Source organism: Sus scrofa, chromosome 9 (assembly GCF_054392235.1).
Source record: "Sus scrofa isolate SSC_HxYL_T2T_F1_AM1 chromosome 9, Sscrofa_HxYL_maternal_Yorkshire_Landrace_v2.0, whole genome shotgun sequence".
Lineage (NCBI taxonomy): Eukaryota > Metazoa > Chordata > Mammalia > Artiodactyla > Suidae > Sus > Sus scrofa.
This window is the reverse complement of record NC_139391.1, coordinates 141,691,441-141,703,590: the sequence shown is the minus strand read 5'-3', so window position 1 is coordinate 141,703,590 and position 12,150 is coordinate 141,691,441. Positions and strand designations below refer to the sequence as shown.

Sequence of the window (12,150 nt, the reverse complement as noted above, 5' to 3'; positions counted from 1 at the left end):
GGCCTCTCGGGAGGCCTGGGATGCAGGTTCAGTCCCCAGCCTGGCACAGTGGGTTAAGGATCCAGCATTGCTGCAGCTTCAGCGTAGGTCACAACTAAACAGCTCAGATCTGATCCCTGGCCTGGGAATTCCATATGCCGTGGGCAGCCGAAAAAGAAGAAAGAAAAATAAGAACCGTGCTTTAGGTTTTGATCACGGGCCATGCAGTGGGAGAGCCGTGATGCTGGGAGGGTGTGTCCAGGGGTGTCTGCAGCTCTTGGCACCGAGAGGAATTGGCGGAGGGCAACTGGAGCCCGTGGGGGCTTGTTCAGGACCAGGCTGATGGTGCCTTGGTGCCTGTGGTGTGTACTGGGCCCGGGTGCACGTGTCCACCCGCAAGGGCGCCTCAGAAAAATGCATGGAAAGTGGTCCCTGCCCACGACCCAGGTGAGGGAGGATCACAGGCCCTGCTCACATCCTGGTGCTCAGACAAGCAGCCTAAGGAGATGCCCCGAAAGACCTGGTGTGTGGACGTTGGCAGGATAGCTCTGACACTCGTAACGGACGCCTCTCCAGGGAGACCCCGACGTTGACGGGGCGTCCTGTGAGCTCCAAGAGCTGCCTGCTTGTCCCCTGCCTCGGGAGGTGATTTCATATTCATAAGTAATTCTTATGTTATACGTTAATAAAAAACTACATCATTTTAATGGCTTGCATGTTAGGAGCTTCCAACTTGAGGGGCAAAAACAAAATCCACAGAACTTTCAGGAAAGCAATTCAAATTCTATCAATGACAACTTGGAATAGAAATTCTTATACATAACAATTACTCTGCATACAGAATTGTGTACATATATATACTTCATGTTTTATACATTTTAAAAATACATAAAAATTATTTTTTACTTTTTTTTTGAGCAGTTTTCATTTCATAGCAAAATTGAGTGGAAGCTACTGAGAGTTCCCACTGCCCCCCCTGCACAGCCCCCACTGCTATCAGCAGACCAGCGTCCCCACAAGCGGTATATTTCTTACAGCTGATAACCCTATGCTGACAGGTAATTGTCATCCAAAGTCTATAGGTTAAAGTATGATTCACTCTTGGCTTTATATATTTATATGTTTGATGACACCTGCCTGTCATTACAGTGTCCTGCCCAAAAAACCTTCGCTGACTGCTTATCCCTTCCTCCCTCTCCCTCCGGCAAAAGCCACTGGTCCTTTTCCTGACTCCTTAGTTTGGCCTTTTCCAGAACGGCATATACTTGGAGTCCTCGGGACCTAGCCTTTTCAGACTGGCTTTTCACTTAGGAGTGGGCACTTAAGTTTCCTTTTCACGGCTGGATAACTTAGTTGTTTACTGTGCTGAATAAAACCATTGTCTGGATGTAGCCCAGTTCCTTCTCTCACCTACCAAAGGACATTGTGGTTGCCTCCAAGTTTGGGCGATTATGAACAAAGCGTTGGTACACACCTCTGTGCAGGTTCCTCAGCTCCTTTGGGTAAATTCCAGCAAGTGCATTGCTGCATCCTGTGGTGAGAATGAGCTTTGTGAGACACTGCCAAGCTGTCTTCCGAAGCAGCTGCTCCATTCTGCATCCCCTCCAGCCGTGATGAGAGTAGTTCCTGTTCCTCCACAAGCTCACCAGCGTTTGATGGTGTCGCTGTTCCAGACTCGAGCCACTCTGATAGAGGAGCCTGGGTGTGCCATTGCTATTGTAATTTGTATTTCCCTAATGATGTATGCGGGCATCTTCCCATGTGCTTAAGTGTCTCTGTACATTGTCTTTGGTGAGGCGTCTGTTAAAGTTTTGGCCATTTTCAATCAGGTTCTTTTCTTTTCTTTTTCTTTCTTTTTTTTTAATGGCCCCCCTACAGCATGTGGAAGTTCCTGGGCTAGGCTTCGAATCCGCATCTCCCATTGACCCAAGCCAGTGCAGTCGGATTGTGAACTCTGCACCACAGCAGGACCTCCAGGGTGCTTTTCTCGTTGTTGAGTTTTAAGCGTTCTTTTTCTATTTTGGATAAAGTCCTTTATCAGATGTGTCTTTTGGAGATATTTTCTCCCAGTCTGTGCCAGATCTTGTCATTTTTCGATAGTGTCACTTGCAGAGCAGAAATTTTTAATTTTAATGAAGTTTGACTGATGAGTTATTTATTTCATGGATCATGTCTGTGTCGTCGGAAGTCATTGTCAAACCCAAGGTCATTTAGATTTTCTCCAGTGTTGTCTTCTAGGAGTTTTTCAGCTTATGTTTTTGGTCTGCGATGCACTTTGAGTTACTTTTGGTGAAGGATGTGAGGTTGTGTGTAGATCCACTTTTTTGCAGCCCCGTTTGTTAAAAAGACCTGATTTTCTCCATTCTGTTGCTTTTGCTCCTCTGTTACAGATGAACTGACTATATTTGTTTTTTGTTTGTTTGTTTGTTTGTTTGTTTGTTTTTGTCTTTTGTTGTTGTTGTTGTTGCTATTTCTTGGGCCGCTCCCACGGCATATGGAGGTTCCCAGGCTAGGGGTTGAATCGGAGCTGTAGCCACCGGCCTACGCCAGAGCCACAGCAACGCGGGATCCGAGCCACGTCTGCAACCTACACCACAGCTCATGGCAACGCCGGATCATTAACCCACTGAGCAAGGGCAGGGACCGAACCCGCAACCTCATGGTTCCTAGTCGGATTCGTTAACCACTGCGCCACGACGGGAACTCCTATATTTGTGGAATCTTTTTCAGAACACACCGTTTAAACTGACCCTGTGGCATTCTATCATTCCTTTCTCCCTAATGCTTTCGCAGTCTACTTAAACCGTGTCCAGACCTATGCACGTATGCGTCAGAGGGGAAGTACTTGGGGAGAAGGGAAATGATGCCCACTGAAGCTGCTCAAGGGGAGTGGGAGGCTCTGCCCCTGCTGGGTCTGCATCCTGTATCACCTGCCTGTGCTCCACTCTCCATCCTAAGTCCCTCCCCTCTCCCATCGGGGGGGGGGGGGCAGGGTGTCCCCCTCTCCTGTCCCTCTGCCAGAGCCCTGAACTCTGCTGTGGACACAGGAAGCATTTGCAGGGGAGGGGGTTGCCTCTGGTGTGTGGATGCCAATGGCTGGCAGCCTGCCTACATGCGCTGGGGGTGACATTTTAAAAGAAGGAATTTTTTGCCGTTACTTTAAACATAGAGATTTAAACCTATAGATAACTTTCTATGTCCAGATTCCTAGCTAATGCAATTTTAGCAGAAAAAAATAACCGTTCAAAAATATCCATTGAGGGGGTGTGAGGGTTGGAGAATAGGAAGGGAGATTGGACTTGAGGATTCCGTGTTAAAATCTCTATTTAAGAACCAAATGCACATAATCAGTATCCTGTTTTAGGGCATCTTGTTCTAAGTGAAGGAGCGAGAAAGCTCTGACTTTGCACCTCTTGTTTCTTTTCATAACTTCCATGCCGCACGGCCAGTGCTTTTCTTTCTGGAATTACCAAAGACGTCCGTGACAGGGGCTGCTCCCACTTGCAAAGAGGGCTTTAATTTACAGATGGCATATAAACAACCAGAGGGGGTCATTTTGTTGATCTGAGGCATCAGAGTTTGACGGGAGTCTTGTCAGCATTTCTCAGGAGCCTAAGAATGAAGCAGAGCCCTGAGCAGCTGACGACACTGGAATTGCACTGCCACCTGACAGCAGCAAAGAACTGATAAAATCTCAGCACCTTGGGTGCAGGTCTGCAATGTGTGGTTTGCAGTTCCTGGAAGAACTCTCTCTCTTTTTTTTTTTCTTTCATTTTAGGAGTGAGATGGTTACATTTATTTATTTTTTTTTTTTTTTTGGCATATGGAAGTCCCCCGACAGGGATTGAACCTGCGCCGCTGTGGTGATCTGCGCCACAGATCCCCGACCTGCTGTGGTGCGTGGAAACTTCCTCAGTTCAGTTTAGAATCTCCTCCAGCCATCTGCCTGGATCACAGCCGGCCAAGATGCCGCTTTCATCAGATTTGATGTTGGCTCAGCAGGATCAGTGCTGCTTTATTTACAGTGACCCCAAAGAGGCCAGCATATCCTCTGACAGCAGGATTTAAAAAGGATGTATATTACCGTTTGGTCAGTTAGACCTCAATAAAGATGGGGAAGGGGAACAAAGATTCTACTATGAAATCCATCCAGCTGCAAACTAAGATGTTTGCACTGCACTCTGTTTTTTTTTTTTTTTTTTTTTTGTCTTTTTAGGGCCTCACCTGTGGCATATGGAGGTTCCCAGGCTAGAGGTCTAACTGGAGCTACAGCTGCCGGCCTGCATCACAGCCACAGTAACATGGGATGCAAGCCTCATCTGTGACCTACACCACAGCTCACAGCAATGCCGGATCATTAGCCCACTGAGCAAGGCCAGGGATCAAACCTGCATCCTCATGGATGCTAGTTCAGATTCGGAACCACTGAACCACAACAGGAACTCCTGAATGTTTCAAATTAATAAAAGAATGTGTTGCCAGAACCAGCCATCTGGCAGCCTGCTTGCCTGGGTTCTTTTTCAGGACCATGTAATATTCTATCCCCTTATCCAGTTGCTCCTGAGGAAGTATTAACATCACATTAAAGTGTTTTTTTTAGGTTTTTAATTAAAGTATAGTTGATTTACCATGTTCTGTCAATTTCTATACAGCAAAGTGACCCAGTCATGCATATGTATCTACATTCTTTTTCTCCTATTATCTTCTATCATGTTCCATCACAAGTGATTGGATAGAGTTCCCTGTGCTGCACAGCAGGACCTCATTGCATTTCTAAATGTAATAGTTTGCATCCACTGACCCCAAACTCCCAAAGATTTGACTTTTGAAATTAAGACTAAGATTCAGAGTCCCCACGTTTTATGTCACTGGTGACAGGGGTGGATGTATTCTTTATGGTGGCTTTCAGGGACCCCTGCAAGGCATAAGTGCTCCCAGAATCTTCCTGTAAGATCAGATGTGATGTTCACCCTGGCCTTGACATGACCCCTCCCCAAATCCGCAGAAGGAGAGTCACACGTTAGTACAAATACCTGAGCGCTGTTTCCCGAGACCTCTCATACCTGGGGGTGGGGGTCTAGTGAGCAGGTGTTTCAGCCCCACCCCCCCCCGGAGGGCAGATCAGCAAGCAGGCTAGATCTGAGGGCTCTGTCCTCAGGGTGCAGTGGAAGGGAAGTATCCTTGAGAAAAGCAGGGCTAAAGAAAGAGGTAAATAAACAGAAACAAGCAAAGCCCAAGGGGAGCATGCCCTTGAACTGAGCCCTCCCATCCTCTGTGGCCCAAAGCCCCCCGCTTGGGACCCTGCCTTCTCCTTGGCTGCCACCTCTCCTTCCTCCCCTGAGGGCACTGTACCATGGCCAGGGTGTCACTGCCTGTCCGGCTTCCTGCACGATCTCTGCAGGTGCCCAGAAGGACAAAGCTGGGCCATCACCGCCATTGGAAAGCTCTACTGTCCACCACCTGGCTGCCAGGTTGGCGTCCCCGGGTGCCATCTGGTCCACGTGAACCAGCAGGTTGGCTCTACAGCAGGATTTTACAGAAGAAATTCTTTTTCACCGGAACTTCCTGTCCACTCTTTTCCAGCTACGTCTGCCAGGGTTGGGTTTTGTTGGTGTTGTTTTTTGGCCATGTCCATGGCGTGTGGAGTTCCCCGACCAGGGACAGAACCCTCACCTCAGCACAAACCTGAGCCACTGCAATGACAATGCCCCATCCTTGACCGGCTGGGCCACATGGGAACTCCCTGCCAGAGGGTTTTATTTTCCTTTTTCGGGCCACACCTGTAGCATAAGAGGGTTCCCAGGCTAGGGGTCGAATCGGAGCTGCAGCAGCTGGCCTCCACCACAGGCTCTGGATCTGAGCCTTGTCTGTGACCTACACCGTAGCTTATGGCAACGCCGGATCCTTAACCCACTGAGCAAGGCCAGGGATGGATCCCCAAATCCACGCAGAGACAATATCAGGTCCTTAACCTGCAGAGCCATAATGGGAACTCCTACTAGAACGCTCTCGTTTAAACACTTTAAACTAACAAAAACCCCAGGAAAAAAAAAATACTTCTGCCCATTAGATCTTGTCTTGATTGGAGTCTCAGACTTTGCCAAACACTCTTCAAACCCATTACTTTAATTTATCAGTGCGCCCGGAAAATACACGGTCTTTAGCTGTTGTTTATGAAGTGCTGTGATTGTCTCTCGGAGAAAGGCAGCCGGAGGCAAAGCGGGGCCGTCCTGGCAAAGGCTTGGGGAGGTTGATGCTTCTCCAAATCCGGTAATAAGGAGGGAGCCAGAACTTTCTTTCAACGGGTAAAATTGCTTTTCCACGCTGGTGAGCCAGAACTGCTTCCCTGAGCCTCTCTTCTAATTATCTCCCACTTGATGTTGGCACTCAGCAGAATCTGGAACTTGGCATTATGGCACAGATGTCAGGCGGAGCTTAGAGGGCTCAGATTAACCGGCGTGACTTCACAGAAGAAACCGTGTCCCCACGTCAGCCCCAAAGGACGGCTCTTGGCAATATGACAAGCTTAGAGGCTCACGCGAGGTCATAGAATCATCTCTCCTTCATTGGATGGTGGACATCAGTGTGAGGTCTGCAGCTCTATGCATCTTTGAATCCACCGTTCCCACCACAGGATTAACGGGAAGAGAAACGAACAAATGACCCTGAACAAAGTCTCGCGACATCTTTAAGAAGAGATTGAGAAATGCGGTCTAGAAAGCAATACACACAGGCAAATCCATAGTGCTTGAATCATGGTGATTAATTAATGCGCAGATGTCAACCATGACGGAAGAAACCCAGGTACCAGAGGCGAGGCTTTATGCCTTTCAGCAGCATCCATCCCCAGCCGGGTGGAAGGGAGAGGCAGGATTCTGACAGTGCAGGTGCTGGGAGCAGGCATCACACCCGGACCAGGCTGCACCTGCCAGCTCACGCACCCTGCCGTCTGAGCCCGCGTAGAGAACCATGCACCACGCGAACAGAAAAGTGGAATGCTTCAATAGCCAGTTTTTTCTTCTCTTTTTTTCTTTCTGATTATTTTTTATTCATTTGTTTTTTTCATTTTTTTAAAGTTTTATTGAAGCCGAGTTGATCTACAGTGTTTCTGCTGTACAACAAAGTGATTCAGCTGCACATGTACACACCCCCATTCTTGTTCAGACGCTTTTCCCGCAGAACATTGGGTAGAGTTCTCTGTTACCCAGCAGGTTCCCACTGGCCAGTCATTCCATATACCGCAGTGTGAACACACCAGTCCCTGTTTTTTTCTTTTCACGGCTGCCCCTGTGGCTCATGGAAGTTCCCGGCCTGGGGTCTCATCGGAGCTGCAGCTGCAGCCTACGCCACAGCCACAGCAACACCAGATCCTTAACCCACTGAGCGAGGCCAGGGATTAAACCCACGTCCCCACAGAGTCAACCTCAGGTCCTTCACCCTCTGACTCACACTAGGCGCTCCACCAGTGCCATTTATTTGAGTCTTGGTGACTTTATCCCAAGCTGCCGCATGACAAGGATTCTTAAAAACTGGGAAACAGTTTTTGAATCTAATTTCCCTCCAGTCATACTTACCACTTACCCCGCAGGTTACAGTGAAGGAAGGTATTGAAAACTAAAAAAAAATAAAAGGAAAAGGAAAGACAGAAGATGACACACGGGAAAGATAAAGGAGTTCCAGCACGTTTCACTCGTCAACGCCAAAGCCACGGTCACAACATTCCACCAAAGACAAGGGGGATGGACTGGGTTAACTGTGACTGGGGGGTCCATGGAGTCCTGGGCAGCCTGAAAAAAAATATAGGAACACGTGCTGATGAGATGACCTGGCCTGCCTCTCTCCTGAAACCCCACTGAAATGCAGACAAGGCCCTGGTCCAGGAGGGCCGAGAGATGGGGAGAAGGAGCAGGGGCGGTTGTCAGGAGACTCTTAGAACTGCAGTGTGTTGATGGGCTAAATATCTAGCCAAGCAGGAGGAGCTGAGAGCTACAGGCCAGGTGGAGAGGCTGGGTCGGGGAGGCCGGGCCTCCGCAAGGCTCAGGACGGTGGGCTCACTCTGCACGGCTGCGGGCAGAGGAGCTGCTGACCAAGGACAGGCTGGCTGTGATGCTTGCGCAAGTCCTCCCGGCCCAGCCCCAAGTCTGCCCTCGCACTCCGAGTCCAGGACATTCAGCTTACTGGGCTTTCCTGCTGGACCCCCTCAGCAAGGCCAGCTCAGAGGCTTCAAGAGAGAACCTGCAGCGTGTGGACGCTGGCGATCTCCCCGTGAGCCCACCAGACTTCTGCCAGGCGCCCACAGGCAATCCTCTGAGTGTCCACAGAAACGCAGTTAATTAGGAGCAGTCAGCCAAGGATCATCAGAATTGAGGCAAGGCCAAGATGTGACAGACGAGAGGCCATGACAAATGGAAAAAAGAGGAACTTGGAGGAAAAGACCGTGTGTAAAAACAGAAGAAAATGAAAATAAAGACATGGTTTTGGGGGTTTTTTTGGATTTGGGTTTTTTGGGGTTTTTTTTTTTTGTTTTTGTCTTTTGTCTTTTTAGGGCCTCCCTGCGGCACATGGAGGTTCCCAGGCTAGGGGTCCAATCGGAGCTGTAGCCGCCGGCCTACACCAGAGCCACAGCAACAAGGGATCCAAGTCGCGTCTGCAACCTACACCACAGGTCACCACAACACCGGATCCTTAACCCACTGAGCAAGGGCAGGGACCGAACCCGCAACCTCATGGTTCCTAGTCGGATTTGTTCACCACTGAGCCATGACAGGAACTCCCATAAAGACATGTTTTTAAAGATAGCGATTGATAACCTCAAAGAGAAAAGAGAAGATACTGTATCCAGGAAACCAGATGCAAAGCTATCCTGAAAAGACATAAGAAGAAAGAGCTCTTGGGAATTAAAAATATGGTAACAGAAAATTAAAAACCAGAAGAGTTGAACAATGAAATAAAGGAAACTTCTGAGAAACGGGGGAAATTTTTAAGTAGTTAAAAAAGCATATTCAAGGAAAATGGGATTTAGAAGGAACAGGGACTTAGAACACTCAATGTTCAAATTGGAGCCCAGAAAGAAAAAAGAGAGGGAAGAAAAACTCTTTCGAGCTCAACAGCAAAAAAGCAGACAACCCAACTGAAAAATGGGCAAAAGACCTGAACACACCTGACAATTCTCCAAAGAAGATATACAGATGGCCAACAGGCACAGGAAAAAAGGCTCCACATCACTGATGATTAATTAGAGACATGCAAATCAAAACTGCTACAAGGTAACACCTCACACCAGTCAAAAAGGCCAAATAACAAATGCTGGAGAGGGTGTGGAGAAAAGGGAACCCTCCTACACTGTTGGTGGGAATGTAAATTGGTACAACCACTGTGGAAAACAGTATGGAGGTACCTCAGAAAACTCAATATAAAACTACCATATGACCCAGGAGTCCCACTCTTGGGTATATAGCCAGACAAAACTTTCATTCAAAAAGATACGTGCACACCCATGTTCACTGCAGCACTATCCGCAATAGCCAAGACATGGAAACCACCTAAATGTCCATCGACAGAGGAGTGGATTAAGAAGCTGTGGTACATGTGCAAATGGAATTCTGCTCAGCCATAAGAATTTAGAATGAAATTTGCATTTGCAGCAACATGGATGGAACTAGAGACTCTCATACTGAGTGAAGTAAGTCGGAAAGAGAAAGACAAATACCATATGATATCACTTATATCTGGAATCTGATATGGGGTCCAGTTGAACCTTCCACAGAAAGAAATTCACGGACTTGGAGAGGAGACTTGTGGTTGCCAAGGGGGAGGAGGAAGGAGTGGGATGGACGGGGAGTCTGGGGTTGGTGGATGCAAATTATTGCCTTTGGAGTGGATAAGCAGTGAGATCCTGCTGTACAGCCCTGGGAACTATATCTGGTCACTTGTGATGGAGCGTGGTGGAGAATAATATGACAAAAGGAATGTATGTATATTTTTCTAACTGCGTCACTTTGCTGTAGAGCAGAAATTGACAGACATTGTAAATCAAGTCTAATGGAAAACACTTTTTTTAAAAAGAGTGTGGGTTTCTTTTGGAGGTCGAGGAAATGTCCTAGGGTTATGGTGATGTTTGTACACTCTGCGAAGGTCCCAAAAGCCCGGAGTTGTACACTTTATGGGTGAACTGTGTGGTGTGTAAACTCGGCCTCAATTAGATGGTTGACAACAACAGCAAAACCTCTTCAAGGACCCGCACGAGACCGTCCCTGGACTCACAGGATGTACGGAAGGCTGGGATCCCGGGAGCCCCAGCAGAAGGGGGCAGCAGCCCCACCCTGCGCTGCCTCGGGACGGTCCGGGGCTCAGGGAGGGAGAGGGTGATGAAACAGGAAGGCAGCCGCAGGTGGGAGCCGGACAGCCGGGCTGGGGTCAAGGCGAAGGCGTCCCCACTGCAGGCTGGGGGTGGGGGCAAGGCTGAGTGTCCCGAGAGACAGGTTTCCGGTGAGACGGGTTTCCGGTGGACAGTGCTGACTGCTCGGCGCTGAGGCTCACAAGCAGTGTTAGGTTTCCAAGGTCTCCAGAAGTTACCTTCTTCTTTTATCATTGAAAAAAAAGTTTGCAGGAGTTCCCGTCGTGGCGCAGTGGTTAACGAATCCGACTAGGAACCATGAGGTTGCGGGTTCGGTCCCTGCCCTTGCTCAGTGGGTTAACAATCCGCCGTTGCCATGAGCTGTGGTGTAGGTTGCAGACGTGGCTCGGATCCCGCGTTGCTGTGGCTCTGGCGTAGGCTGGTGGCTACAGCTGCAATTAGACTCCTAGCCTGGGAACCTCCATGTGCCATGGGAGCGGCCCTAGAAATAGCAAAAAAAAAAAAAATTTGCAGTAGACATATGTTTTACTGATGAAATTGTAAGGGGAGAGTCTTTACACACACACACACACACACACACACACACTCTCAATGAAACACCAGGTCTGGCCCAGAAGAGGACATGCCCCCTCCAGGAGGTGGTACCTTGGCCTCCAGCGGCTGTGAGCCCGAGTTCATAACCTAGGAGCCCCAGGAGCAGGACTGAGGCCTGGCGGGTGGTGCCAGCTGTGCGCCCCCCCAGGCTGAGCCCTTGAACAATGAGGGCCTCCTTGGACTTGGGGGCCCCAGGCTGCTGCAGGCCCCGGGGCAGGAGGGCAGGAGCCTAGCGTGGGCGCCTTGTCGCCGTCCTTGCCCATCCTCTGTGCACAAATGCCCCCTCGCCGGCATCTCATCAGTGAGCACAGCCGGACGGGAAGCGGGTTTCACTCTCTACACTGGGACCAGCCGACCCCACCAAGAGGCCCTTCGAAGCTTCACACTGGCCCTTGTTAAACTTCCAGAGGAGCTGGGTCCCCACACTAGGTGGGACTTCGGTGGCCCACCTGCTCACGTCCCACGCGCTGGCAAGTTCCCTGCAGTTCCGGGCGCCAGGTCTGGGCCTGTGGACCCTTGTGGGTGCCGGCTGCTTGGGAACCTGCAGAGGCGGGAGAACCGGGGGAAGTCAGGCCAGGAAGGGACCTGAGCTACCCCTGTTCCTCCTCTGCAGGAGCACGTCATGGGAAGCTTCCAGAAGGAATAGTGGGTTGTCGCATTTCAGTAAGAGCTAGGGATCCCCTTTGTCATCTGAGGGGGGATTTCCAAGTCTTCTGCTTCGCCCGGAGCCCCTAGGAGCCCCACCACCCAGGGGTCTTGGGGGCATCTCTGAGCGTCCCTGGACCCCCTCTGGGCCCCTGCAGGTAGCACAGTGGCCCACACAGCCCCGCCTCTGCTGCCTGCCCAGGGGCCCCAGCAAGGGGACCGGCGACCTGCCAGCCATCTCCACTGCTGGTCACACCAGCCAGCTTCTCCCCACACAGCGTGGCCCTCACACTGACTGCCTGTCCCCTTTGTGCTCCGCAGCTCTCGCTGGGGTCCCAGACGGACTTACAGAAGAAGAAGAGGCGGGCGCCGGCCCCCCCGGCGCCCCAGCCCCCGCCGGCCAGCCCGCTGGTGCCCGCCCGCACGGAGGACCAGGAGGAGAACAGGAGGTCCCGGACGGGTGAGTGACAGGGACACCTGCATGCCCTGGGTGTCTGGCCTGCGCTGCCACGGCTGCCACCCCTGCAGCGGCCGCCCCCACGACGGCATTAACCCCAAAGCACTCAGGCTAGAGA

At 50.3% G+C, this 12,150-nt stretch overlaps 1 protein-coding gene across 13 annotated transcripts in view; it reads left to right on the top strand.

The window, feature by feature from the left end:
• The window catches only part of COBL (cordon-bleu WH2 repeat protein), a 239,997-nt gene that overhangs the window by 172,394 nt on the left and 55,453 nt on the right, over nucleotides 1–12,150 (top strand). For all 13 annotated transcript variants that reach the window (XM_084978577.1, XM_084978570.1, XM_084978574.1 and 10 more), the window contains one exon: nucleotides 11,897–12,035. In XM_084978577.1, the coding sequence (XP_084834703.1) occupies nucleotides 11,897–12,035 (139 nt within the window). The remainder of the gene's footprint in view (nucleotides 1–11,896; nucleotides 12,036–12,150) is intronic.